This window comes from Uloborus diversus, chromosome 8 (assembly GCF_026930045.1).
Source record: "Uloborus diversus isolate 005 chromosome 8, Udiv.v.3.1, whole genome shotgun sequence".
NCBI lineage: Eukaryota > Metazoa > Arthropoda > Arachnida > Araneae > Uloboridae > Uloborus > Uloborus diversus.
The window spans coordinates 121,962,544-121,987,710 of record NC_072738.1 but is presented as its reverse complement, the minus strand read 5'-3'; the positions used below and the strand labels follow the sequence as shown (position 1 = coordinate 121,987,710).

General features: G+C 30.3%; 1 protein-coding gene across 1 annotated transcript; it reads left to right on the top strand.

The window, feature by feature from the left end:
* The first annotated feature begins 36 nt into the window (after positions 1-36).
* Positions 37-24,231, top strand: LOC129227567 (ubiquitin-associated domain-containing protein 2-like). The gene is made up of 10 exons (XM_054862149.1): positions 37-224; positions 2,970-3,100; positions 6,893-7,012; positions 8,145-8,248; positions 10,991-11,111; positions 12,290-12,337; positions 15,746-15,988; positions 17,361-17,532; positions 19,157-19,227; positions 21,944-24,231. The coding sequence occupies exons 1-10, from the start codon at positions 185-187 to the stop codon at positions 22,052-22,054; spliced, it is 1,161 nt and encodes a 386-aa protein (XP_054718124.1). The 5' UTR covers positions 37-184; the 3' UTR covers positions 22,055-24,231.
* Positions 24,232-25,167: the final 936 nt, after the last annotated feature.

Sequence of the window (25,167 nt, the reverse complement as noted above, 5' to 3'; positions counted from 1 at the left end):
TTCAGTTAAACCCTTCACTGTGACCATAGAAAAAAATTTATTTTCATTTCCAATATGGTGTTCTGTCCTCTTGAAACTTTTATGGGAAGTGTTTCTAAATAATCGTTTCTGTTATCTAAGCCTTTTTTAGCATGTAATATCAAACCATAGAACTTTAAATTGATGCATCAATTGTATATATAATATGGCTGCAATTCTTTCACAGTACAGTTCGACTGGTTTCTGTAAGCATTATACTTTATCCTTATTGTAATTGTTTTGACGTTGTTTCTCCCCTCCCCCTTTAAACTTTACATTGATAGCAATAAAGTTGAGCAACATTTCTTTATTGAAAATGTGGAAGACTTTGGTAGCATTTCCATTTTGATGATGATCCTCTATGTGTCAACCATTACATCACTGCAGTGGTACACTTCTTGTGAGATTATTGAATTAAAATATTATTTTGCTAGAAATGGAGAAGTTATTAAACAATTTTTTCATCTACTTCTTTTCTTCAGAAATGTTTATTAAAAATTTTCCCGTATAGTATCGTGAATTAGTAGAAATTTATATTTTGTTTGCAGACGATGTTAAATGACTGAGTAGGTACTTCAGGTGTGTACAGTACAGGGTTGGCAAGGTTTTGGACACTACGGTGAAAACTATGGTTTTTACCGACCTGTCAAAAAGTGTATAAACAACATTTTTAAAAAATCTTTTTTTTTAAGAAAATATCTAAAATAGAACTCAATGGTGTCAATGTTGTGTTTTGTATTGATATTTATTCAATATGAACATTCAAGTATATATATATCTTATTGTATAAAATTCCTCTGTGCGGACATTTGTCACCATAAGGCTTTTAAGAAGCTGGATCGATATTGATCAAATTTTTTTTGTGTAATTAAGTTGTGGAAAGCATGGTTTCAAAGCGCGATGAATCAAAGCAGAAACATTTTTGCTAATTAATCAATTAATTTAAACATTGAATAGTTATATCTCCCAAATGATTAATATTTATTTTAACCTATTGTTGAGCAAGAACTAAAATATATTTAACCTGTTGCCAAAGGACAATAAAAAAGCCAGCTCTGCTTTTTGTAATGAAATTTCCTACTGCGATATGTCAATTGAGAATAGATAAGAGAGAGAGAGAGTGAGAGAAGCCTTCATTTCTTGAAAGCAACAATTTTAGATCCCCTGATGTATTTTAAAGTAAAGTACTGGAAGGTTCATGCAAAACGTGTGTTCTGTCATCGTATTTGAACCATGTGAACGGATCGGTGCTTTAGGTTTTTCTAACCAAATGATCAGAAAGTACTGTACCTAGCAAAATTTGTTTCTATACTGAAATCCATCTGAGTTTTGGCACCAATGTCAAGAATACTTTAAGGATTATCTAACTTATCAATACATTATTAAAGGAAAAGATGATGGAATTTAAAGACGAAACAAATTTTATTTTTGTCCAGATAAATTTCAACAAGGTAGTTCTGTACACAAAAGATCAATGCAGTGGAAGATTTTATCTTTGGTGGAGAGAACAAATTAGGCAATATATGAAGTTTTAAATGTTTTCGTTCAAAAGATCGATCTGCTAATCGGTCGGAGTTGGCTTCGCTCACTGATCGGCTTTGAGAAACAAATGTTGCTAGGTACGGTATTTTCTGATCATTTGGTTAGGAAAACCTGAAGCACCAATCCCGGGCACATGGTTCAATTGCCATGACAGAACACACGTTTTGCATGAACCTTCCAGTTCTTTACTTTAAAATACATCACAGGATCTAAAATCGTTGCTTTCAAAAAATGAAGGCTTCACTCTCTCTTTCTATGTTTTATCTATTCTCATTTGGCATATCTCAGTAGGAAATTTCATTACAAAAAACTGAGGTGGCTTTCTTATTGTCCTTTGGCAACGGGGTAAATATTTATTTCAGTTCTCGCTCAACAATAGGTAAAAATAAATATTAATCATTTCTGAGATATAACCATCCAATGTTTAAATCAATTAATTAATTAACAAAAATGTTTCCACTCCAATCCATCAAGCTTCTAAACCATGCTTGACACAACTGAATTACAAAAAAAAAATTTGATCAAAATCGGTCCAGCCGTTTAAAAGCCTTATGGTTACAAGCGTCCGCACAGAAGATATATATATATATATATATATATATATATATATATATGGCTTATTTATACAGCTAATTCTAATCTAGTTACCTAGTAGTTGAATTGTTCATTTAAATTTTCAATTTGTACACATGAGGTTTTAATTTTTTCGTTTGTTTGTTTTCATAATAGTGACCAATTGTTTCGACATTTATGCATGTGTGCAAAACAAAGTGCTGAAAATATTATGCAATAACTGACACAAATATATAAAAGCTATATGCAAAAACCATTTTAAAAAATTAAGCTTTTTTCTTCTTTTCTAATAAATATTACGTACTTAATAACATACCTTTGAGTTACAAGTGGAACTGAAAAAAAATTGCCGTGGTAGTGTTGTGAATTTCCTTTCATAACTCTGCCAACTGTTACATAAGGAGGTTTTTACGTAATAAGAGTTATTAGCAATTTTTTTCAGTAAAAATTTTTTAAGTAAACATTTCAGAGAAAAATTATTAAATATTCATTAATTAAAATTTATTAACATCAATGCAATACGTATATTACAATAAATATGAATTGATTAGGTTACACCCCTTTAGCTTTTACATACTTTTGGACAGTAAAAACCACCTGTCCTGTCCTAAACCAGTTTCAGACAGTTCAAAACCCAACCCTGAGAATCAGCATTCATATCTGTAATATGTTCAAACACTTTGCATTCATTGAAAAAAAAAGATATCTTAGGAGAAATTAAATGAAAAATTTAGAAAATAGATTTTACTGAAAATGCAATCTAATTCATCAGAAAAGTTTGAAACTTCATTTTTTAACTTGAACACAATGAAAGTCTATTTGCATTTAAATTTTAGATAAAGCACCCGTTTCCAAGGGAATTCTTGGATGCATGTTTCTTACATCTTGTGCCCTGAATGTGCCTCTACTTGCTCACATCAAGCAATATATTGTATACAGTATACCTAGCATATTCGAAAAGTTTGAAGTAAGTAATTATTATTGTTATGCATTCTTAGTGTATTGCTTATATTTCTATCAATTCTGAACATTCTTAAAAAGAAATTTCCATTCCCAAAAAGGAATTGCAGCCAGAATTATCAAGAGTTATAAAATGCTTATAAGTAGGCTTGCCAGATTTCTGAAATGTTCAACCGGGATGCCCCCCCCCCCTGCTAGATTTCAAAAGGGAATACACCCCTGGCTAATTTTTAACATGTTTTATAGGATTGTTCATTCTCAATGCTATGAACAAATGGCTATTAAATATGAGCCTAAACCTGGGGTAGTAATAAATGACACAGGCAGATAAATTTAAAAATTTTATTTCTTACATGTTAATATTTAATAGTTATTTTAGTAAGAAGAAATACTATGAATGGGAAATTTAAACTTGAACAATATTTGCATGCATCTTTCTTTCGCTAGGACTTTTTTTAGAAACTTTTTTGGTTTTAATCTTACTGTAAAAATCTTCGCAAGCTGATCCGATGTTAATTTTACAAGTCTATGTTTCAAATTACAAAGTAATTATCCTAAATAATCCTTCACAATTAATTCTTTTTATACTTTTTTGGTCATCTGTAATCCAATTTAAATCCTTTTCCGGCACGCAAAGTGAACTGCCCAGGACATTGGGATTTTGCTTGAAAACCGGGACTGTCCCGGTCAAACCGAGAAGTCTAGCAAGCCTACTGATCAAGGGCGCCCATATAGGGAAGCAAGGGAGGTGCTCGAGCCCCCCCCCCCCTTGGAAATTAGAACTTCCTTGCTTTTAGTATTTCTTTCTGTGCAAAAATATAAAAATATTTCTTCTCCAGCCATCAATGAATAAATAATTAAAAATGTCAAAGTTTAATGACAAATCCATCCTGAAATCTGCCTCCATGTAGAAAATATCCTGCTAAAAATTTCTGAGCCCCCCTTACAATTTTGCATATGTGTGCCCATGCTACTGATAAGTAATGTATCTGTTAGCTGTGCACTCATCAAATCGATCTGTTAATAGTTTTTTTTTGGAATGGACTCTAAAACGTTTTTTAATGAATGTTCATTATTCTCTAAAAATTGCCCTATAACTATAAACCAACCCAATATGAGAAACAGTTTAATGCTTTGATGTTTTTTTTTTTTTTTTGTTCAGCACATAGTGTCAAGCGGGCATAAAATCCACATTTTTCAACTTAAATAAATGATAAATACAAAAATTTCTTTAAATCTTTTCATTGTTATTTTACGTCACATTAACAAAGAACACATTGCACTTAATTATTGGAAGAAAAAAAATGATTCAACTATCTTAATGGCACTTTCTTTTTCATATGTGTAAATGACCTGGGTTGAAGTAAAGTGGACATAGTTAAAAAAAATTAAGATATAAATACCATCAACCATATTTTTTTTAAATGTTTAGCACACCTAAGTATTTTGAAGAAATTAACTTCATTTAAATGAATTACAAATTTTTGATGGTCAACTTAGATCAAAAGTTAGTTCAATAAGAATTTTAATCATATTTTACTCTTGGATTTCATCAATATCATCAGTAGCGATTGCAATGCCGGTATACCAAATACCGATATTTCGGGTATTTTTGCAATTTCGTATTGTATTTGCTGGGGTAAAATACCGGTATTTTCGCTATTAATTGAAAATAATAGTTTCACTTAAAGAATTTTCAATTTAACTCTATGAAATATCTACTTATACTTTAATTGTATGTTTCTTTTTCCATGATACACAACCAAATTCATTCTATTGATGTAAAAATGTGACTTCAGAGGCACAAACTAATAGAATATCACTAAACTAAAGTAGCGGAAAGACTGCAAAATGATACTGTCATTACTAGAGTGAGGTGAATCGCATATGCGTGCGCTTTTGCGCACCATGTATTTATTTTTTCCATTTCCCTGATCGCTCACTTTCCCTTTTGTGAAAGCTAATTTAGAACGTAATTTTGAATGCATTTGCCGTATGAACAATTTATTCTAACCATCAATTGCAGTAATACTTTGTAATTTTTAAAATATTTGTCTCAACTGTTCTAAATTGTGACCAAAACTTTTCTTGTAAGCATAGCAAATAGTAATTTGTTGTCACTGGTATTAGTTTGTTGTCCTGTCTGGCGATTTGGCTTTATACTTGGTAAGATAATATTTAGAAATTATATAGTGCCTTGAAAATTTGCATAGAGGTTAAGCATCATCGTTTGAAGCATATTTTCAGATATTTATATAATTGTAATTGTTAAGAATACGGAAAACAAATAAGAGAAACGACCAAGAACAAATTCAGTCAAGCTTATCGTAAATTTCCAACCGAAGGACTAAAAGGAAACACTCTCCTGCTCAAGAGAAAATGATGTTAATATTGGAAAAGTATTGTCTCTCGGAAAGAAATAACAACTAGCTATAAATTTAAGAAAAAAATAATATTATTACACTCAATACAAAAGTAACACACACACACAAAAGTATTTTTCTAAAAATAACACGCAAGAGCCTGAATTATTTGAATATGAAGGACTTCTAGACAATTAGAGGAGGAGAATTGTGCATTGTTCGAGCGTGAATTTAGAAAGAGTATTTTTAACTGTAGAAAAGCTGAGCACTAAAATGAGTTCTAGGCTTCGAGACAATTCAATGAATGAATTATGTTTTTTACTATTATTGATTTTTTTTTATATTTGTTTGTTCTTTTTATATTTATTCACAATACGTTTTCATAAATAATACGATTTTTGTACAAAGGTATGGAATGTGACAGCAAAACAGTATGTTTTCAAGCATTTTTTGAAAATTTTCAAATACTGGTATTCCGGTGTCATGATTCAAAGATATCGAACACCGGTATTGAATTTTTGGTCTGGTATTGCAATCCCTAATCATCAGGGAAGGTGTGATAATTTCTAATGTTTTATTTCTTACGAATATAGTGAAGATAGCTTCTAAATAATGGCTAAATTAATTAAATTACATAGTAAGAAAACATTACACCTAAAAAAAAAACAAAAGGGAAAAAGGGGGGTCAAGTGGGGCTCCTTTTTCCCTATTTGACATTTCTTCATTAGTCACTAAAAGCTGTTGGCTTTAAAGATATTGCTGGACAATTACGGGATATTAAAGAGACGGTCTTGTCTTAGAGACTCTTTCAGATGACTTGTGATGTCAGCTTATTAACTATTTCTGTTCTTAGCTAGATTTCTTTTTCTCAGTGAAATGCTAATGATTTGCTAGCCAATTTACTCGCTGGGTTTAGATTGCGCTTTGCATATATACCAGTCATTTAATCTCCTTTTCAAAATTGTAAAGCTGAATCTTTTCAGACTTTGAATAAATGAACCTTAGTCATTCAATTTTAACTTGTGTCCTCTTCAATTCTGTTCCAATAGAAAAAGCGGAAAATCAAGTTTTATTTCTTGTTCAATGTAGTGAAAGTAATAGCTTTGTTTGTAAGAGAATATTAATAATGATCTATACACAATATTCAAAGCTTTAAACATTTTTTAATTAAAAAACCTAACAAATTGGTGTCGAACTGCACAATACAGCCATACCCATTTACAGTAAATTTATGACTATAACATATTATCTTAAGTTCTACTTTTGAATTACTGTGTATTATTAAACTTCTTATAATAAAATTACGTTTGTAAAAAAAATTATTTGATCCTTTCAACTTCACTATAAACAGGACCAATTAGATATAGTATTATTCTAGTGCATCTTTAAAAAAGATATTCTTCCATATCTCTTAATGTGTCAATGTTTTATTTTAGATTTGGCGAGTTTTAACTTCTAAATTGACATTTCTTGAAACAAAAGATTTAGTTTGTGGATGTTTATTAATATACTACTTCCGTGTTTTTGAAAGAAGATATGGTTCTCACAAATTTTCTGTAAGTATTTTTCACTCCCTTTCTCATACATCACAAAGAACTTTAAAAACTTTGTTATAATAAGCATGTTTTTTAGTCCTTCATTCATTCAATACTAACTGTAATTGAGTTACTGAATGACTTTTAAACTCAACTAATTCTGTGATTAATTATTTTCCCTGACATTAATTTTTGATTTTTATAAATTTGATTTTTTTTTATTTCTAATAAGTTTTAGTAATAAACTTTTTTTATATATATGATTGCAAGAAGCATAGATGACTGGTGCAGGAAAAAAGTGAGGAGTCAAGAGAAGTGCAGGGGTTACGGATGTGGCTCTGAAGTTATTTTATTTGTTTGTAATAGTGGTCTTTTTTTACTTACTAGCTTTTAATGTTACACATTTTTCTAAAAATGAAAATAGCATCAAAAATCAGGACAGATGGCCAGATTTTACATTAGTTAGATCGCATGGCAGTAAAAGTTCACTGTATTTCACATTTTTTATAAAATTTTAGAGTCTGTAACTTGACACTTCTTTTGCCATAAGTGTTTTATTTACTGTTTGATTAGCACTAAATTTTATTTTGGGTTAGTCCTACAAACACTTAAGCGCAAAATGAAGCAACGTGATAAAAAATGCAGAAAATATGATAAAGTCAGTCGTATTTTTAGCACAGGTGTTACCTGTGGCAGTAATTTGAGGTGTTCCCCCAAAAGAGGTATGTGTGCTTTATGTAAATATAAAGTTCGTACAACCTTTAACCCTAGGCTCGTAGGTAACTGCAGCCACTGTGTAATATTGTGCACCATTTCCATTATAATTTAAGGGGAAATTTTTGAAATTTCAGTACTATATTTTTTTGTGGAACTCTTAAAATCTATTTTGGCTGTCACTTGGGGCAAGCTACGCTACTTATTCATAAAAAAAAAAGAGTAAGTTCTTGTTTGAGAGCTTGTCATAGTGATGAGGCATATCAGCATCAGCATGTTGTGTATAGATAATGTGTCACCTTTAATCCAGCAATTTTTTTAAATATTTTTATTCTAAAGTATAATTCTGACAAATTAATGTCTATAAAAGATATTTTCAATTTTTATTATGTTGCTTCCTGTTCTTTGTTTTGTTTTAAAATTTTCTTTCTTTCTGCAGTCTTATTTATTAGCAGCCTGTACTGTTGCCACTGTTCTTGAATTGATCACAGTATTTTTCCTTAGAAGACTTGAAATTCAAATCACTTTTCTCCCAACTGGGCCGTAAGTATTATTAATTTCACATGCCTGCAATCAAAAAGTGATTACAAACCAACAACTGATTCTAATAAATTGTTAGATGCCAATTTCAGGAAAAGTAGCCAAAAAGTTCCATCATGTACCAATTTTTCAGGAATTGAAAATTTAAATGTTCTTAACAGTACCATTAAATAAATTTATACCTTAGTAAAGGGACCAGCACATGGGTAAAAAGTTATCATTGTGGCAAAAGCTAAAGGTTTTTCTGTTTCCGGGAAGAAATAACTTTTAGTTAATGTATACAAAAAAAAAAAAAAGTTTTCAACAGAGTTTTTTTTAAAAAGAGCTCTTAATTTTTGGAGCAAGCATGTCAAAAATCTTCATTAAAAATCAGTTTTCACAGAAGAATTTTTTAAAGGTCAGGTACTGCTTGAAGCAATGACTAATTTTTTTTTAGCCCCAACCACCACACACACACATTCTCTCTGCTTATCACTCTTTGGTATTTGATTGAAATGATTTTATGCAGAGCAGCACAATTTTTAAAACAGTTTTGCATCTTATTCAGGGTCTCATTCTTGCGGTATATGAGTGTACATTATTTTTTGGTTTTCATGTTTTAAGTTTTTGCCTACCTATTAACTATGCTAAGCAGCTGCAAAAGTTTGCCTGAATTCTCCCGATTTCTTTTGTTATGTTTGTGGAGAATTAGTAGTGAAGAAATATTAAAGAAATATAACAAATTTTGTTAAGAGAGTATATTAAGCATGTTTCGGTGTAAAAATTGATGTTAAGGATAATTCACGGGCTCTACATAAATTATCACCTTTGTTTAGAGAATTTGAGAAACTGGTATAAAGGCGTGATAGTCTTTTCGTTCTGGACAAGGAAAATTTAGTATTAGAGATGCACATGAATCCGGGCTATATTAAACAATAGTGACTTCCTAATTACATATTTTAAAATTAATATATATGTTTTTCATGTTGTTTCAATTGTTTGGTGTATAAATTGGTTTAAGTATTAAACTTACATTTTGGCAACACCTTTTTTCTCACAGAGTATGCAAAATATGGCTTTTGTGCATATATCTAAGCTTATTTTGTGAAAAACTATTATATGATTGAGAAAAATCGATGGGATATTTAAAATCAGCTAACCAAATAGTATAAAAGTCGCTCATCCTCGTGCAGTTTAATACCCCAGATTTTGCAACCCTGTGTTATTAATGCATAGATTTTTATTAATTTTACATAGAACATCATGAACAATGAAACACACACACAAAATGCTATCATATATTTAAATCCAAGTTCAAACTTTTAACATATGAATGCAACCAGATGTGTTTACAATTCTTTTTAGACGCTTACATTAGCAATCTACTCGTATTTTATACTATTCCCTTTTCTACTTCAGAAGTAACACTGCATGAAATTGAAAAAATATTCTTGTACTTATTTGACAAACTAAAGGAAATTTAGTTTTCTGCTGTTAATCACACTTACCTTTCTAGTATTTCAAAAATTGTGTGAAATGTTGCTGTTGAAATATTGACAAGAATGATTTTTTAAGTGCAAAACCATTCACTAGATCAGCTTCAAAGCTGGTGTCATGGGCGCTTATGAGGGGATACTATAGGGGACCCGGCCCCTAGACATTAGAGCTGCCAATTCTTAGTTAAACTTGGAGCATAAATAAATATAAAATCCGTTTAATATAAGCCAGCAATAAATGACTGTTAGTAAAAATCTTTACTTAAAAATTTTAATCTGCATTAAATTTGCTTTTATAAGAATAAGGGCGCATCTTAGGGAACAGATTTCTACCTGTCTTCTAGGGAAAAAGAAAACATGAATTCCCTTAAAATGTTTTAGTCCATCTAAACTCCAAAACTGAAACTCTTCAATGCTATAGTTGAAAAATAAAAGAAAATCAAAATAGAGAACATCACCTTTTTATACACAGTAAAATCTAGTTACAATGAATACCAGTACAGCAAAATATGTGTTTTAACAAAATATATTTTCAGCCCCTATTTAATAGCCTTGAATTTCTTTACAATGAACAAAATTTGCGATTCCTTGAAGTTCGTTGTAGGAGGATTTCACTTTAGTAGATGTCATGTTTGATGAATTTTTGTTTGGCCGAAAAAGGTTTATTTAGATTACCTATGCTTGCTGAAATTTAAAAAGCAGACATTTATTTTATCAAAAACATTTGACTTGAAACCATTTTGCTTGAAATTTTTATTTTTACAATTATAAGCCAAATATTTCTTGGAACAGCAGTCCCTTCTAGTTACAGTACTCATTTTAATATTCTACATCAGAATTTTAGCTTTGCTTAACTTGCAGCAAGCAGTTGAAGTGTGTAGACGCAAAAGTAGTAGGCACTCCCCCCCCCCCTTTTTTTTGCAAATGTGTGTGTGTGTGTTTTTGCAGATATTGCCATACTTAAGTAATCCAACAATCTGAAATTGACCAAAAATTTTAAAATGGCCCCCTAAATAGTTAAAGCAGAACAATAAAAGGTATTGTAACTCATATTGTTTTTCCTTAAAAGCTTTTTTTTTTCCGAGATAACAACTTTTAAAACCATATGTTTCAGTTGTAAAACTTCATTCTTTATTCATAATTGTAAGTTTTTGATTCATCAGTTTCACCCTTCATAATGATCAATTAAATGTTAAAAGTAGTCCTAGTATTGTAAATTTTAAATTATTTTGAAATGCTCTAATTTGCATAATTACCTTCCTTTTCTCAGGTATGGCCTGATTTTTCCACTATTCGTTAATTATTTTATGGACATTCCAAGGGTAGCCCAGACGTATATTCTAGGTGTTCCGGTCACTGGAAAAACATTAACGTACTTATTAGGACTTCAGGTATTTATGCTTTCCTTATGTCCTTTTTTATCCTGTGTATTTTATTTATAATCTTGTTTTTAATTCCTCAAAATGCATATGCATTGGTCCACCTTTCTACTTTTCATTTTTTATCTTTTCAAAAAAAAAAAAAATCATCCTCACTGCTGCACAAATTTTTTTTCATGGTGACTTTTGGTGTTCCCGAATAATAGACAATACTTATCTTTTCTCTTTTGCTTATTTGTTTCCTTTTGATAAATTCTGTTATGGGAAGAAAACCATTTCATAGGAAGGTTACTCTGCTCATAATAAGTATTACAAAGATTGAATATAAACTTAAACTAAAAGAGGCTGAGGAAGGGAATCAAATGTAAATTTAAACTGAAATCAAATGGAAGTTGTAAAAAGTAGTAGTGAGTGTATTGGGGTTGACATGTTACTAAATGTTTTTAAATGATGTTTTGCATTTGAATAAGAAAACATATTTCTTGCTTTCCCAGACATTTGGATTCAATAATATGTCGTTATTTGAGTATTTTGCATAAACCCGGGTTTTCATAACGTTGGGCCAAGTGTTTCCTCTGCTGTTTGGTTGATTTTGCTTTTTTCTGTTTGCTCATAAATGGCTCTCATAGTCAGTTTGCTCTTTATCCAGACCAATGAAATCTGACTTTTTGTTTTTTTTTATATATTTTGTTAAAGCTTTTGATACAAAAAGATTTTTTATTTTTTTCTGTTTGCAGCAAATACAACATTCATGCAATTGTTTGTTGAACACTGTAATACAAATATTAAAACTTGTCCTATATAATATCCAGTTCCAGCATGATTTTTTTTTTTTTTTTTTTTTTTACGTTTATTTATTTTGATATTAATTTAACTATTTATTAAAAACATATGTGCAACTAATGACCAATTGGCCATTATTGTAAAAAAAAAAATTTTTTTTTTGCTTCCATGTTATTGTTTTACAAAGTTCTTGTAAAAACAAAACTTTACAAAATTTTATAAATTCAAGTTGTTGTGCAAAGGAATGATGCTATTTGACTACATTCATCATTAAATGCTTATACTCATTTACTGCTTTTGTTAGTTTATGTTACTTAGTTTTGCCATTTTGAATGTTTTTGGTAAAACGTTCATAATTTTTTTTTTGCCTTCCAATAAATTTCTTATTTTTAAAAACTTTTTTTAAGGTCATGAGTACTAATAAAGCATCAATGGTGTCTGGAATTTGTTCCCTGGTAAGATTTTACACATATTAGTGTATGCTTAAAACATTTATTTATTTTTTTAACTCAAAGTGTCTAATATTATTGCTATAGGAAGGAACTTTTGAATGTGAAGTAATTATCTTGGTTTTTTCATAAAACATGCTTTTTATTTTATTATTATCTGTTCTAAGTATGTTACAAGTTTTTGTCCAACTTCAATGGTGGATATTTTTCTTTTATAATTTCCTTTATTTCATTTTTTTTTTTTTTTGCGTGCGTATAGCTGTTTGATTTTTCTAAGAATACACTTATTATTTTTTGTTTAATGTCTCTTTCTGTTTTGTACACAGGGGCTAATAAAATCTAAATTTCTAGGAGCCAGGCAAAAATGCCAGCATGTATTTAAAAGAAGAAAAACTTAGACATTATATCATAATTTCTAAACAGCTTCTTATATCTATTTCTAACTTTCATTGTTTCTTTTAAAGTAAGTTTTATATCACACATTTTAAGGCTAAAAATATCGGTTCTTGCAATAGTTAAATTGTCGTGTTCTTAAAATACATGTACAATTATTGAAGACTACACACAAATTTGCAATATTCTGCTTGAAGCTTATATTGAAAACCAGAGGCAGAAGTGCCCACCTAGGGGGGGGGGGTCATGGTGCAGACTGCGCCATTGAAATTTTTAGGGGGTGTTTTAAGGGTATTTCCCTTTTTTATGGGATAGGTGGGTCCACCCTTGCTCTTAGGGTTGGCCACCCCTGCCAAAGACATGCAAAAAATTGATTCATATTGTGGTACAGTTAGGGCTATTGCTATAGAACATTCTGAAGTTGCAGAATATTTATCTTCTATTCGCTGCATTGCCCGACTTTGCATGGTCTACCTCAAGAATAAAAGTTATGTCAAATGACGCATGTTCAACAATCAGAAAAAAAAAACTATAAAATTTCCCGTCAAAATAATCATTCTTAAAGGAAGAAAACGGCAAATCAAGAATTCCCAAATAAATTTAATGCAACCATCCATAAATACACCTAAAATCCATTAAAAAAGAAAGAAGATAAATCGTCAAATAATAATCAAAAAAGGAAAATTTTTACCTGGAAACGAAAACAAAATTTGGCGTCAAAGTCGAGAAAAAAAAGTGGCAATCTTCTGAATGCTTTTTTAAAATGAGATTGAGCAAACGATAATTTTGCAATATGAATTTCTGTTCCATTAGGCTTAATAAGGCTTTTAAATCTTTTCCTGGTGATTTTACAGCCTTGTTCTTGTTTTTTTTTTTTTAATTCAAAGGAATAAAATCAACGTTAAGGGCATTTTTCTGGAGCTTTCGAATGGCACTAAATTTGAACTGATAATTATTTTGGGGGTAGCAAGAACCATTTAATGCCATTTTCGGGCCCTAAAATTAAAATTCAAATCGTTCGGTTCTTTTTTGGCGTTTGAAAACCACCCTGCGTTCCTTTTCGTGTGCCCAAGTACCTCCCTGCCAAATTTGGTCCAGATCCGATGAAAACTGGATTTGTATAGGGAGCATACATATATATTCACACATATATACACACACGTATACTTTGTTTTATTTATATAGATTTAGGTGGCAATGTAGAAATTCTAGGCATTACAGCAAGCTGGTGCCTGATATTTATGACTTGCTGGCAGTAAAGTGTGTAAGGGGACAATTTGTCGAATTCAAATATTTTCAGAACATTAAGAGTCAAATCTTTTGTTCATTTAACTTTTTATTATTTTCCACAGAAAAAAAAAGGTGGAAAGAACTTGCTTTTCTGTTGATAGAAATTCTACTCATTAAATTTGTAAGGCTTTAGAGAATGCTGGAAATATTACATAGTTTTTTTTTTCTTTTTATATATAGAGAAAATAATATAAGTAAATAAATACAGTTGGTTCTCGGTTTAACAATGCTGTATATAACAACACTCTCTATTTAAAGGCGAGTTTCCATAGTCCCGGATGCTCCACTGTAGTTTTAGAAGGATTCTACTTAAAGACCATTTTTTGTGGTCCCTTGAAAGTCGTTAAATAGAGAATCAACTGTACTTTATTTTTCATGCATGAAGGAAATTATTAATAATTTAATTCCAATGAACCAAATATTTTAATGTCTAATAACATACTGTACTTGGCAGTAAGTTACCATCCCTAAGCCAGGGCTAAGGCAGAATTATATGCAACATACCAGACATCCCGGTAATCACATCCAGAGACTGGAGTTTCGTTCTTGTTAGAACTTATCAGTCTGGGATAATGAATAAGTGAGCTGGAGGCCAATGCCACCTTATTGAAGCTTGAGAGCACAAAAAAGTTGGTAGATAAAGTTAATTTATCTCACCAGCGAATGTCTGCAGCATGACGCGGTTAACCTCGTGAATTGAAGGCAAAGCTTGGGTATAGCAGTAAGTTACTGCCCGTAAGCCAGGGTTAAAGCAAGTCTTCATGCAATATACCAGACAGTCTGATAATCACATCCAGAGGAAAGAGAGACTCTCTCCCTAGCTGTCTTTCTCTCTCTCTCACAGCCTGTCTAGTTTTAACAAGAACAAAACTACAGCCTCTGGATGTGACGACTGGGCTGTCTGCTGTATTGCATGTAATATTGTGCTTGTTTTGCAAAAATATTTGTTATTTTATAAGAAAGTGTAATAGAAGAAAACTAGCTTTTTTGCATAGTTTTCATTCTAGCATCAAGCTTGAACAATTGAGATTTTAATTTGGTTTACACACTCAATTGGAGATACAAATTAATCTCTAAATTCATAACCAGTATACTTCTAGAAGCAGCAAAAGGCAATTCCCAACAAGATTTAGTGAACTTTTTCGTAAATTTAAAGCTTTTAAGGTATAAAAAGGATAAATAATTTTAGAAAACTACCAATGAAAGCTAAAAAAAATACAGTTACTGCTTTGCATAGTCCTTCAAGTTTCTAAAACCCTCAAAGAAACTAGGTACTAGTTCTGAGCATGTTTTTAATTAGCTTCTTGATTAATCTAGTTTATGTGATCTTTACTTCCCTATTCCGTTACTTGGTTTTCATGTGTTAATTGCATCTGACTCAATATTTATAAGAACATAAATTTAGATATGATGTTACTTTTTAGATTTAGAATATGAATGTTATCTTGCTTATTCCTTAACATGCCGGGCCATCTGCAATGATACATTCTTATTTACATTATTTTTAATGCTAAATTATGGATTATCTCTGCAAAGTTAATACTGTCCCCTATGCTTTGCTAATAACTAACTTTGTTTTGCTTTATAAATTTTTAACTAATGCATAATTTGGATTTTAATTTATTTATGATGCATTTGAGAATGAAATTTATAATCTTTGATTTCGGAACCATGATATCTTTATGTATGGATATTTTGATTGTAACTTGGCTTTTATTGAATTTGTTTCAGACAGCAGGGATAATATGCAGATGGAACGTATTTCATGTTTTAGACATAATAAAAGTTCCAAAGGTTTTAGCTCGAATGGCCAGCATGTGTTTTGGATGGATATTGGATTCTTCTCCTCCCTCGGAGGGTTCCGTCCCAATCGGTGCAACCATAGAAATACAAAGGCAACAGCAAATTGAAATAATGGAGCAACAGCTCTTACTCTCCAGAGCAAGAGAAAATAGGGACAGAGGCAATTCTAATGTAGGTGCTCGTGTTTTTTAACGCATGTTCTCTATTTTGTACTCATTAGCTAGATTTTGTTTTTCCTTTTTTTTCTCTCGCAGCTATGAGGTTTTGATGTTATGGACGCTTTAAGACTTCTTGAGAAAGCATATTTCTAATATTCTTCGTCTCATTTTGTAGCTTAATAAATTGTTTATTATGAAGCAACATTTGTTTGTAAATGACACTGTGAAAAAGTTTTTTTTTTTTTTTTTTTTTTTCAAAGATTACAAATCTTACACTTCCCTGTGCAGTAGGTCTGCAAATGTGAAGTAACTTTTCAACTAGTTTCATTTAGCTTGTGGTAGGTTACTAATAAAATTTAGTTATGACGTTCCCCATCCCTGCTGTTTGTGATATGCAATTTAGATGTTTCCATTTGCCGCATGAATGTTGTACTGTGGGGTAAATTGAAAGAACTGAGATTCAATTATGATGCAAATTACAAGTTTGCGTCTGTTTTAGGTAAATTCGTCGCTTTTTTTTTTCTTTTTGAATGATTTTTGATTACGTTTAGAGAATTTATCAAGTCGCAAGCAGCTCATGGGCTGCAAACTAAGATGATGTAGCACTTCTTAAGCTTTCAAACTGGTTGAATATATTGTAATTATCTACCTACATCAACCTCATCAGGAAAGAAATCGGTTTCCATCTACCCTCCTAGTGTGTGGTGAAACACACTGGGGTAAAAGGAAGCATGTTTTTATTTGCTAACAAACAGCCATAAAGTAAAATTTTTCACGCCCATTTACTTCCAGAAATGTGGTCTTGTACACAATGCAAAAAAATTTATTTCTGAAGTCAATCTAAGGGAAGGAAAGCATCGAAAATTGATACATTGAAATTATGTTTCACTTAACTACATGTGGCCCTACTTGGTTTCTTCAAAAAGGTCTGATATCCTGAAACAATGGATAGTTAAAGTTATCACAAAAAATCCATAATATGCAAAAATGGTTTTGAGGTCTAGAAATTTTGAGAAGTTTCACTGGTGTCACAAATGTTCCTGGTCTATAACAGTAAGGGTGTCTACCTTTAGTGCGATACATAGACAAATAAACAATGAAAGTGCTTGTTGGATAAAAAATCTAGAAAATTATATGTTTCAAATTGTATTAGTGAGAATTTTCAAAGAAATTTGAAAGGATTACAAAACTTAAATATATAAAAAGTTTGTAATATTAAGTTTTCGACTGCTTCTTTTACTAAGTACTGAGTTCCCATTCTCTCTAAAGTTTACACTGCCAGCTTTTTAATATTAGAAGTTAGAATGAGACAAATATTATAACTTACATATTTCATCGTGTTAATGTTTGGCTGAAAATTAAATTGTTTTGTACTATATTTTCAGCGCTTTTTCAATCGACAACAAATGGCACAAGGATATGCTGAAAGACTTGTTCCACCTCATAATGATGGAGGTTTATTTGGCAGTTTCCAGAACCAAAATCTTTGGAACAATGCCTTTAATCCAACAACTTTGTTGAGGAGAACAAGACAGGCAGATTCTGACAATGCAACAGGTATTTTATTATTACTATTACTATAATTTATTGTTGTTGATTCATCGTTATGTCTTATGTTCTATTTCCCAAAAAGTTACAGTAAATTTAATTTTGTATTAAAAGTTCTTTTAAGCACATAAAACGCCTTTGTGCATATTTCTTATGTTTAATTTGTAACACACTGTAATACTTACATCAATGTATTTATTAGTTTGTAATTTTTTTTTCCAACTGCATACTCAAAACAAATCTTTGTCATTAGTTACTGATCTGCAATTATCATTGCTTTTGCAATTACTTTGACATTTACATATTGTTTTTGACACATATGTTTAACTGAAATAACTAGGAGTAGGTTATTTGCCTTAAATGTAAGTTCTTATTATCGACAAATCTTCATTCTTTTTTAAAATCATTGTCCGCAGTGTTTGTCCATATGAAAATTTCCCGAATTAAAAACAATAAATATAAATTAATTACTATGTCATAGCTGCTAATTCTCCGGATTTGTTCAGAAGACTCCCAGAATTTCATTGAACTGTGAAATTCCCCAATTAAGAGATTTTTCAGTGATTAGAATTTCAGAAAAAACCACTAGTAAAACAAGCATGATATCAAAGACTACTTTTTCATAAACAAATTGAAAGTTATTTATGTCCGATCATATTTATCTCCTTTTTTCCTTCTTTCTTAAAACTTTTATTTCCCAAAAAAGTGAAGTAAAGCTTTCCAATTATTTACTGAACTTCTTGAGTTTTCACCTGCTGAAAAATTGTAACCGAAAATATGGAGAGGAAAAGGATGACTTTTAAAACAGATTTTTAGTTAGTTAAATGAATTCTAATTAGAATTTTTGGCTCCTGTAAGTGAAAATGAATTTTTTTTGGAGAAATGTCCAGACATTGAAATAAAAAGGTGCATGGTGTGCTGTGTTTATTATTTCAATTCTTTTGCATCCTGAAATTATTTCAGTTGTTTTATGCTTGAAAGCTAGTTTAATATATAATGCTTTTAAGGTGCTCCTTTTATTTATATTATTTATTTAGATTTTTCCTTTTATTTTAGTTATATTGAAATCATTATTTGCTTTTAATTTTTCATATTTGAAGCTTTTTTAAAAATCATTTTATTATGCATTTAAAAGTATTTCTAATACTTTAAAAAACATCCTGATACATTCATATACGTAACTGCAAAATCTTGCCAATAATTTTCTGAGAGCTCTGATTTTTCTTCAGCATGGCACTTTCATGTATGAAAGAGAAGCAATGAAGGTGTAAATACAGGATGAATACTCATGTGTTTTCACGTATTTTGAGAAAAGAGAACAAATTTTATAGTGTTGTAACACTTATTTAAAACTGAAAATTAGAAAAATACAGGATTCTACCTGTTTTGTGAATATGTGTCTGGTGGTTATTTTTGTTTTACTATGCTCATCAAAATCGTTCAAACTGCAGTGCAAATACATATAGTATTATCTTAAAATTAGGTTTTGTGTAAATTTGAAAATGGGGCAGGGGCATGGTCACTGATGTTTTAAATAAGAAGTGACTGTATTGAAATAAAACTAGAATAAAATATATAATATTAAATTTTCCAATGTATGACCCATTGCTGAGCAATTTTTCTTCTACAATAGAGTCAAGTGAAATGGCTAATGGTGTAAGTCAGAACCATTCTGCTCCTTCTAGTCCATTGCAAGAGGATCAGGTAAAATACAATTTTTAAAATTTTTTATCTAACTTTACAGTAATAGTGATAAAAATATTACTTTAAACTAAGTAAAAAAATCACAATTCAGTGAGTAAATTTTAGTTTTATGTATGTAAGGGACACCCCAAAATGTGCTTAAGTGTGTGAAAAAATAAATATGTCTGCTATGCAGAATGAGCTGTACATTGTTTTAATCTAAGGAGCCATTTGAGGCAATGAGAAGCAAAGGGATACAAGTGGACATTTTGAAGTTTTGAGTAAAATGCGTTTAAAAATCAGATCCTAGGTAGGCTTTCATTGAAATTTTTTCCTAAATCAAGCTGTATACCGGAACCTACCAGGGCTACTAGTACTATATCTTGCCCTAAGATAGACGAGGGATTCACCTACCATTTGTACTGGTTATCTCCAAATTTTTAATTTTGCCATTTACATCCCTTTGCTTCTCACTGCTTCATTTGTTTTTTGAGCATAATGTATATCATACTTCTGCTTTAAAATAAAACTTGATTTTTTTAAAAAAATTGATTTATTTATCATTAGAGCAATTTATACTTTGTAACGATGTCAAGCCTTAGGAACCAGGGTTTATATCTAATTTCCTCGTTCCTGGTATTTTCTCAATTCTTTCCAAACTTTTTGAGTTATTGTTGTGTTCATATAGATGCATTATTTTGTGCCAGAAATGTTACAATTTTTAATTTTTTCCCTGAAAAAATTCTTTTTGGGAAGAAAACTGAAATAAAAATTGTCCCCCCCCCCAAAAAAAAAAGAAAAATCCCAATTCTTTTTTACCAATCATTTAATCATTTTCATCCGTAGTGGAAATTAAACCCATAACCGCTCCCATCTCTAGTGCAAATTAAACCCTTCCTTTTTAGAAGGTTTCTTTTGTCATTAAAAGTTATTTCTTATGCATTGGATCTGGATCAACAAAAGTTCCTCTAAGTAAAGATTCAAAAACTCAAGAATTTTGAAACAAGAACTTAAAACGGGAAATTTTGATAAATAAAACAGAAACGTTGGAAACTGAAATCATTTTAACTTTTTCCCCTCTTATTTAAAAACTGATGTCCTCTTTTGCAGCATCCTTTTAGCTTTGACAATATTAAGCAGTATAGTGCCGTACTAAGAGCAGGTGTACCTGTCAATTTTATCAAAATTGAGTTTTGTTACCAGATAACTCTTTGTAACGTATTTTATCTAAATGCAATATTTTAGTCCTTTGAGCCTGAGAAATAATAGTTAGAAAATTCTGGAAAAGTGGAATCTGAATTAGGTACAGTCAATTTGCAATAACTCAAATCTAAAGGGACCAACGAGAAACTTTGACTTATTGGAAGTTCGACCTACCGCTAGTTTCGGTTTTCGACATTTTAATATTAAAAACCATCAAATATTTTAATTGATATGTGCATATAACAGATAAAATTACAGAACTTTAAAGTTTTTAAGCACAATATGTAGTTTCTTCGTAGTTCTGAAGACGAAGTTGTGTCTTGTTTTGAACTTTTTTAGCCATCCAGCTCTGGCATGAAATTTTTTTATGTTCAGTAATATAGCAAAATTCGTTGTATTCTCATGCAGAAGACCAACTTATAGGAATGGCATAGTCTTGATTTCGATATTGCTGGAACCACTTGAGTAGAGCTGATTCTACTTCAGGAAAGGTACACATATTCATACGTTTCAAATTCTGACTCATGGATTCATACTGCTTTTGAAGAATTTTTTTTTTTTTTGATTGTTGGATTCCTTTCAATGTCATAAGAGATTTACTTTACTTTCTAAACCTAAGGTTTTTAGCTTTCGCTTAGACACCTTTAATAGTAAAGAAAACTCTTGCTCTCTCTTGTTCTCGGGAACTTATCAGCAAATGATCAAACTAAAGAATGGAGGGAAATGCAACTTAACTTAGGTCAGCCTTTGAATAAAGGTACAATTAGTTGCATTGACAATTTAACAGCTTAAAAGTAGATTTGTAATCTAACAACATGTCTAAGTGTGTAAACAGTACAGTACAACAAAAGTAATGTTGGACTTATTCTTATAGCTCAATTGGGAACCTGAAGATCGAGGAACTAAAGCAGGTTGAAAGCAAGCCCTACTGAAAATTTAAATGATCTGTCTGAGGGAAAAGAATTACAGATACATTTTAACAGTCAAAAATATTTTACTAAACAGTTAACAGGGAAAAAAAACAACAATTGTAAATATCACAATACATATTCCCATAACAATTATGACTAGAAAAAAAAACCCCCCAAAATATTCAAAACAAGTTTCATTAAAGTTCTAAATATTATCAAAATGACTATCTATCTAGTTCCACCTTCAGTTCACCAGGCGAAACTCTCCTCATATGTTGAAAACTTATTGAAAATAACTTACTGAATGAACTGTATAAACTTACTGAATGATTGGCTGTGTTACAAAGTTTAAAAAAAAAAAAAATTCTTCTGTTTTTGGTATGATTTGCCTGGTATATTAAATAGCATAGTTTTCGATTAATCTTCCATGACACGGATTAGAAAAAACGTGTCTGAGCAATTGCCCAATCATTTGATATAAATTGTTTTTCTAACATTTAAGCCAAGGTTTCACACATTTTGTAGTACCAGCTTTTTTTCAATAGTTTACTGTGAATACTTTTGTTACAAATTTACAATAACAGATCATTTTTAATAACAGTTCAAACATTTTTCCCATCCAGGTGAAAACTCTTGTCGAAATGGGATTTGATCGTCAAAGTGTGATTCGTGCCCTCCAGACATGTAACAATGACATTAATTTAGCAACTGTGATTCTTCTAAATGAAAGCTGAAATATTGATCAATATATTGTAAATATTCTGTGATTTTAAGTTATAGGTTCATTAAAAACTTTTTTAAAGTGCTATTATTTTAAAAAGTGTTTGTTTTGGTGGAAATAAAATACATTTAAGGTTATTATTTTCTAAAGAAATTCTTATTGATCTTGTGCAATTGAAAATTTATTTATACTTTTGAAGCATTTAAAGAAAGTGGAAGTATTTTTAAATGCATCTGCATTTCTATGTGACCTTATGCAGTACAAATCTTCATGTACATATGATTATTGAAATGTGTTAATGTAAAAGTTTTTTATTAAAATGTAGTGCATACTTAACCTTTTGCCTGCAGTTTATTAATGCCATAACTAGGAAAGATGCTTAAGGGGAATTAAATGAATAAATAAATAAAAATTCCCCTTCTATATTAGCCTCAGCTTTTTATTTTTTTAAGATAAAAGGAAGAAATTTTCTTAACATAAAAATGTATCTTCTGTAATCTGAATTTATAGCAACAAGTGGAAAATATAATTTACCTAATGGTAACTAACACTTCTGACTTGTAATCTGCTATAGTTTTAATGAAATTATTACCATCAACTAAATCTGTTTGTATACATGAATTTCCGTTTTTTACGTGTATGTATAGTCCACATCACAATGGTTGGCATTCGTCTTTAGACGAATCGACTTCAAAAATGAGTTAAAACTACAGACGCCCTGTTTATCAAAATCAAGCATTGGTGAAAATTTTCTTTAGAAAATTTGTTTCCAATTTATCAAGTGGTGAACATATAAATAATTGATTTATGTAGTTTTCCTAATGCTGACAAAAATGAGGCAGACTTTAAAAAAAAAATTTCAATCACAAAAGTAATTGCTACTTATTTCATATTTTTCATGTATAGTTAAGCGTATTTAGGTATCTAAACAATCTTTTCTTAATTAGATACAAGTTGAATTATTTTTAGATTTCTTAATTATATTATTTGAAATAAATAATTTAATTTGAAGGAATTAATCATTAAATGCATTGTAATTTTTTCGTTATCTACAAAGTTTTATTATATTCTACTTTATGTGCAAAAGTAGATTTTACTTCTAAGAAGAAAAGGCCTTATTGGTGTAAACTTGATTGATGTTAAAAATCTTTATTGCATTATCTGAGCCTTATGTCAGAATTCGTATGTGTGTTTTTCCCATTACAATTGAGTTCAGTTTTCTACTTTTTTTTCTGGGGTGGGGGTGGGGGGTGTGACCAAGTATGTGACAAATGTAGTACAGTGATTCTAAAGAAGAATATTTGTGTGTTTAAACTTATTCTGTTAAAACTTCTATATGAATGTAGAAGTTGATAAACATTTAATGATCTTGAGGGATTTTTTTTTTTTAATGATCTTAAAAGGAAAAGAAAAGATATCTTGTAAATTAGTTCAACTTGGAAACATTTCCCCCCCCCCCAACCCTGCTTTAACCATCAACTCCATCAGTTTCAGTTTTGAATATTAGGTTAATATAATTCTGAAACATTAAAAACAGTTATAGCTGCCATCGACAAATCGAATAAATTTGAGCCCAAAAGCTCTAACATTGATGTGTTATCAAATTTATTAGTTAAAAAATATATAAAAAATAGAGAAGTGCATCATGGTTTGAATGAATAGAGATGGGAGACACTTTTTTTTAAGGCAAGACATTGTTGTGGGTCATTGAACACATTAATTACAATCATAGCTTTTTCTCTGCCAAAATCAACTAAAAGAGTAAAAATCATGTTGATACTAATTAAATTTACAAATATCATTTTTGTGTGACAAGAAGATAAAAAGGGTTTTGCCTACCTTCATAACCTAATTGTTATTGTTAAACAATGCAAATTCTGTTTAGTAGCATCTATTCCTAGTTAAGGCAAAATGAGAAATATCATTTTTATTGCAATATTTTTTACAAATAAATATTTTCCTGTATTAAAATCAATTTTAGTAGAAGAGAGGTGAGTGATATAGCTGTACATGTTCTTAATTGAATTTTATCAGGATGAATTTCGCATTTTGCATAGTGAAAGTTATTCCGTGCTCAAAAGCTGTATCATCATACTTTCCTATAATAATATTATTGTCTTCAGAAAAAAAAAAAGTTTCTTCCTGTATGAAATTGTTCATTTACGTATATTAAAGTTGAATTTTTAAGTATTTAGTTTTCCGACTCTGTACATTATCATTAGTACATAGCATACTGCATCCAACATTCAGCACTCACATATGCATGATAAATTCATTAAAAGGTATTATGCTTTTCAGTTTTTTATTTTTCCTAATAATAATCCTTCAAATTTTAAGTACTTTTCTAAATTAATTTATTTATTCAGCCTGTTCCCTGCTGCTAGTATAGCTCATTCAATTAAGAGTCATCATCAGGGGTGCATTAATGTCAAAATGCCGTTCCCATTCTGCTTTTCTGGGGAAAATTTGTTTACACACTGACACAAAGGTTGTCCCCTAGGGTGGTTCGAAAAAATTGATTTCTTTATTTCGGAAACGCGTCAGCTCTCAAAAGTTGTAGTTTGGTATCCTTAATTGGGGAGAAATAATAAAAAAATTTTTAAGTTGACATCTTCAGTTCACACATGAGGCTAAAAATGCTAAAAATTGAGTTTTTCAGAAAATTAAAAAACCAAGTTTTTTATATATTTTCACAACGCAACAGCCATAAATTGTCGGTATATAGCATAGTTTGAGCCTAAAAAATATATACTTTATAGCTTTTATATAAGATCTTTTGTTTGCGCATACGCCTTAAATTGGACTAAAATCTCCTGCTCAATCTAAGGCGTATGCGCAAACTAAAGATCTTAAAAGTTATAAAATATTTTTTAGGTTCAAATTTCGCTATATACGGACAATTTATGACTGTTGCATCATAAAAAAACACCAAAAAAAAAAACTAATTTTATTATTTTTTGAAAAATTAAATTTTTAGCCTTATGTGCGAACTGAAGATGTCAATTTAGGATTGTTTCATTATTTTTTCCCAATTAAGGATACCAAACAACTTTTGAGAGCTAACACGATTCCGAAATAAAGAAATCAATTTTTTCGAACCACCCTATTGTCCCCGTGCCTTTTAGA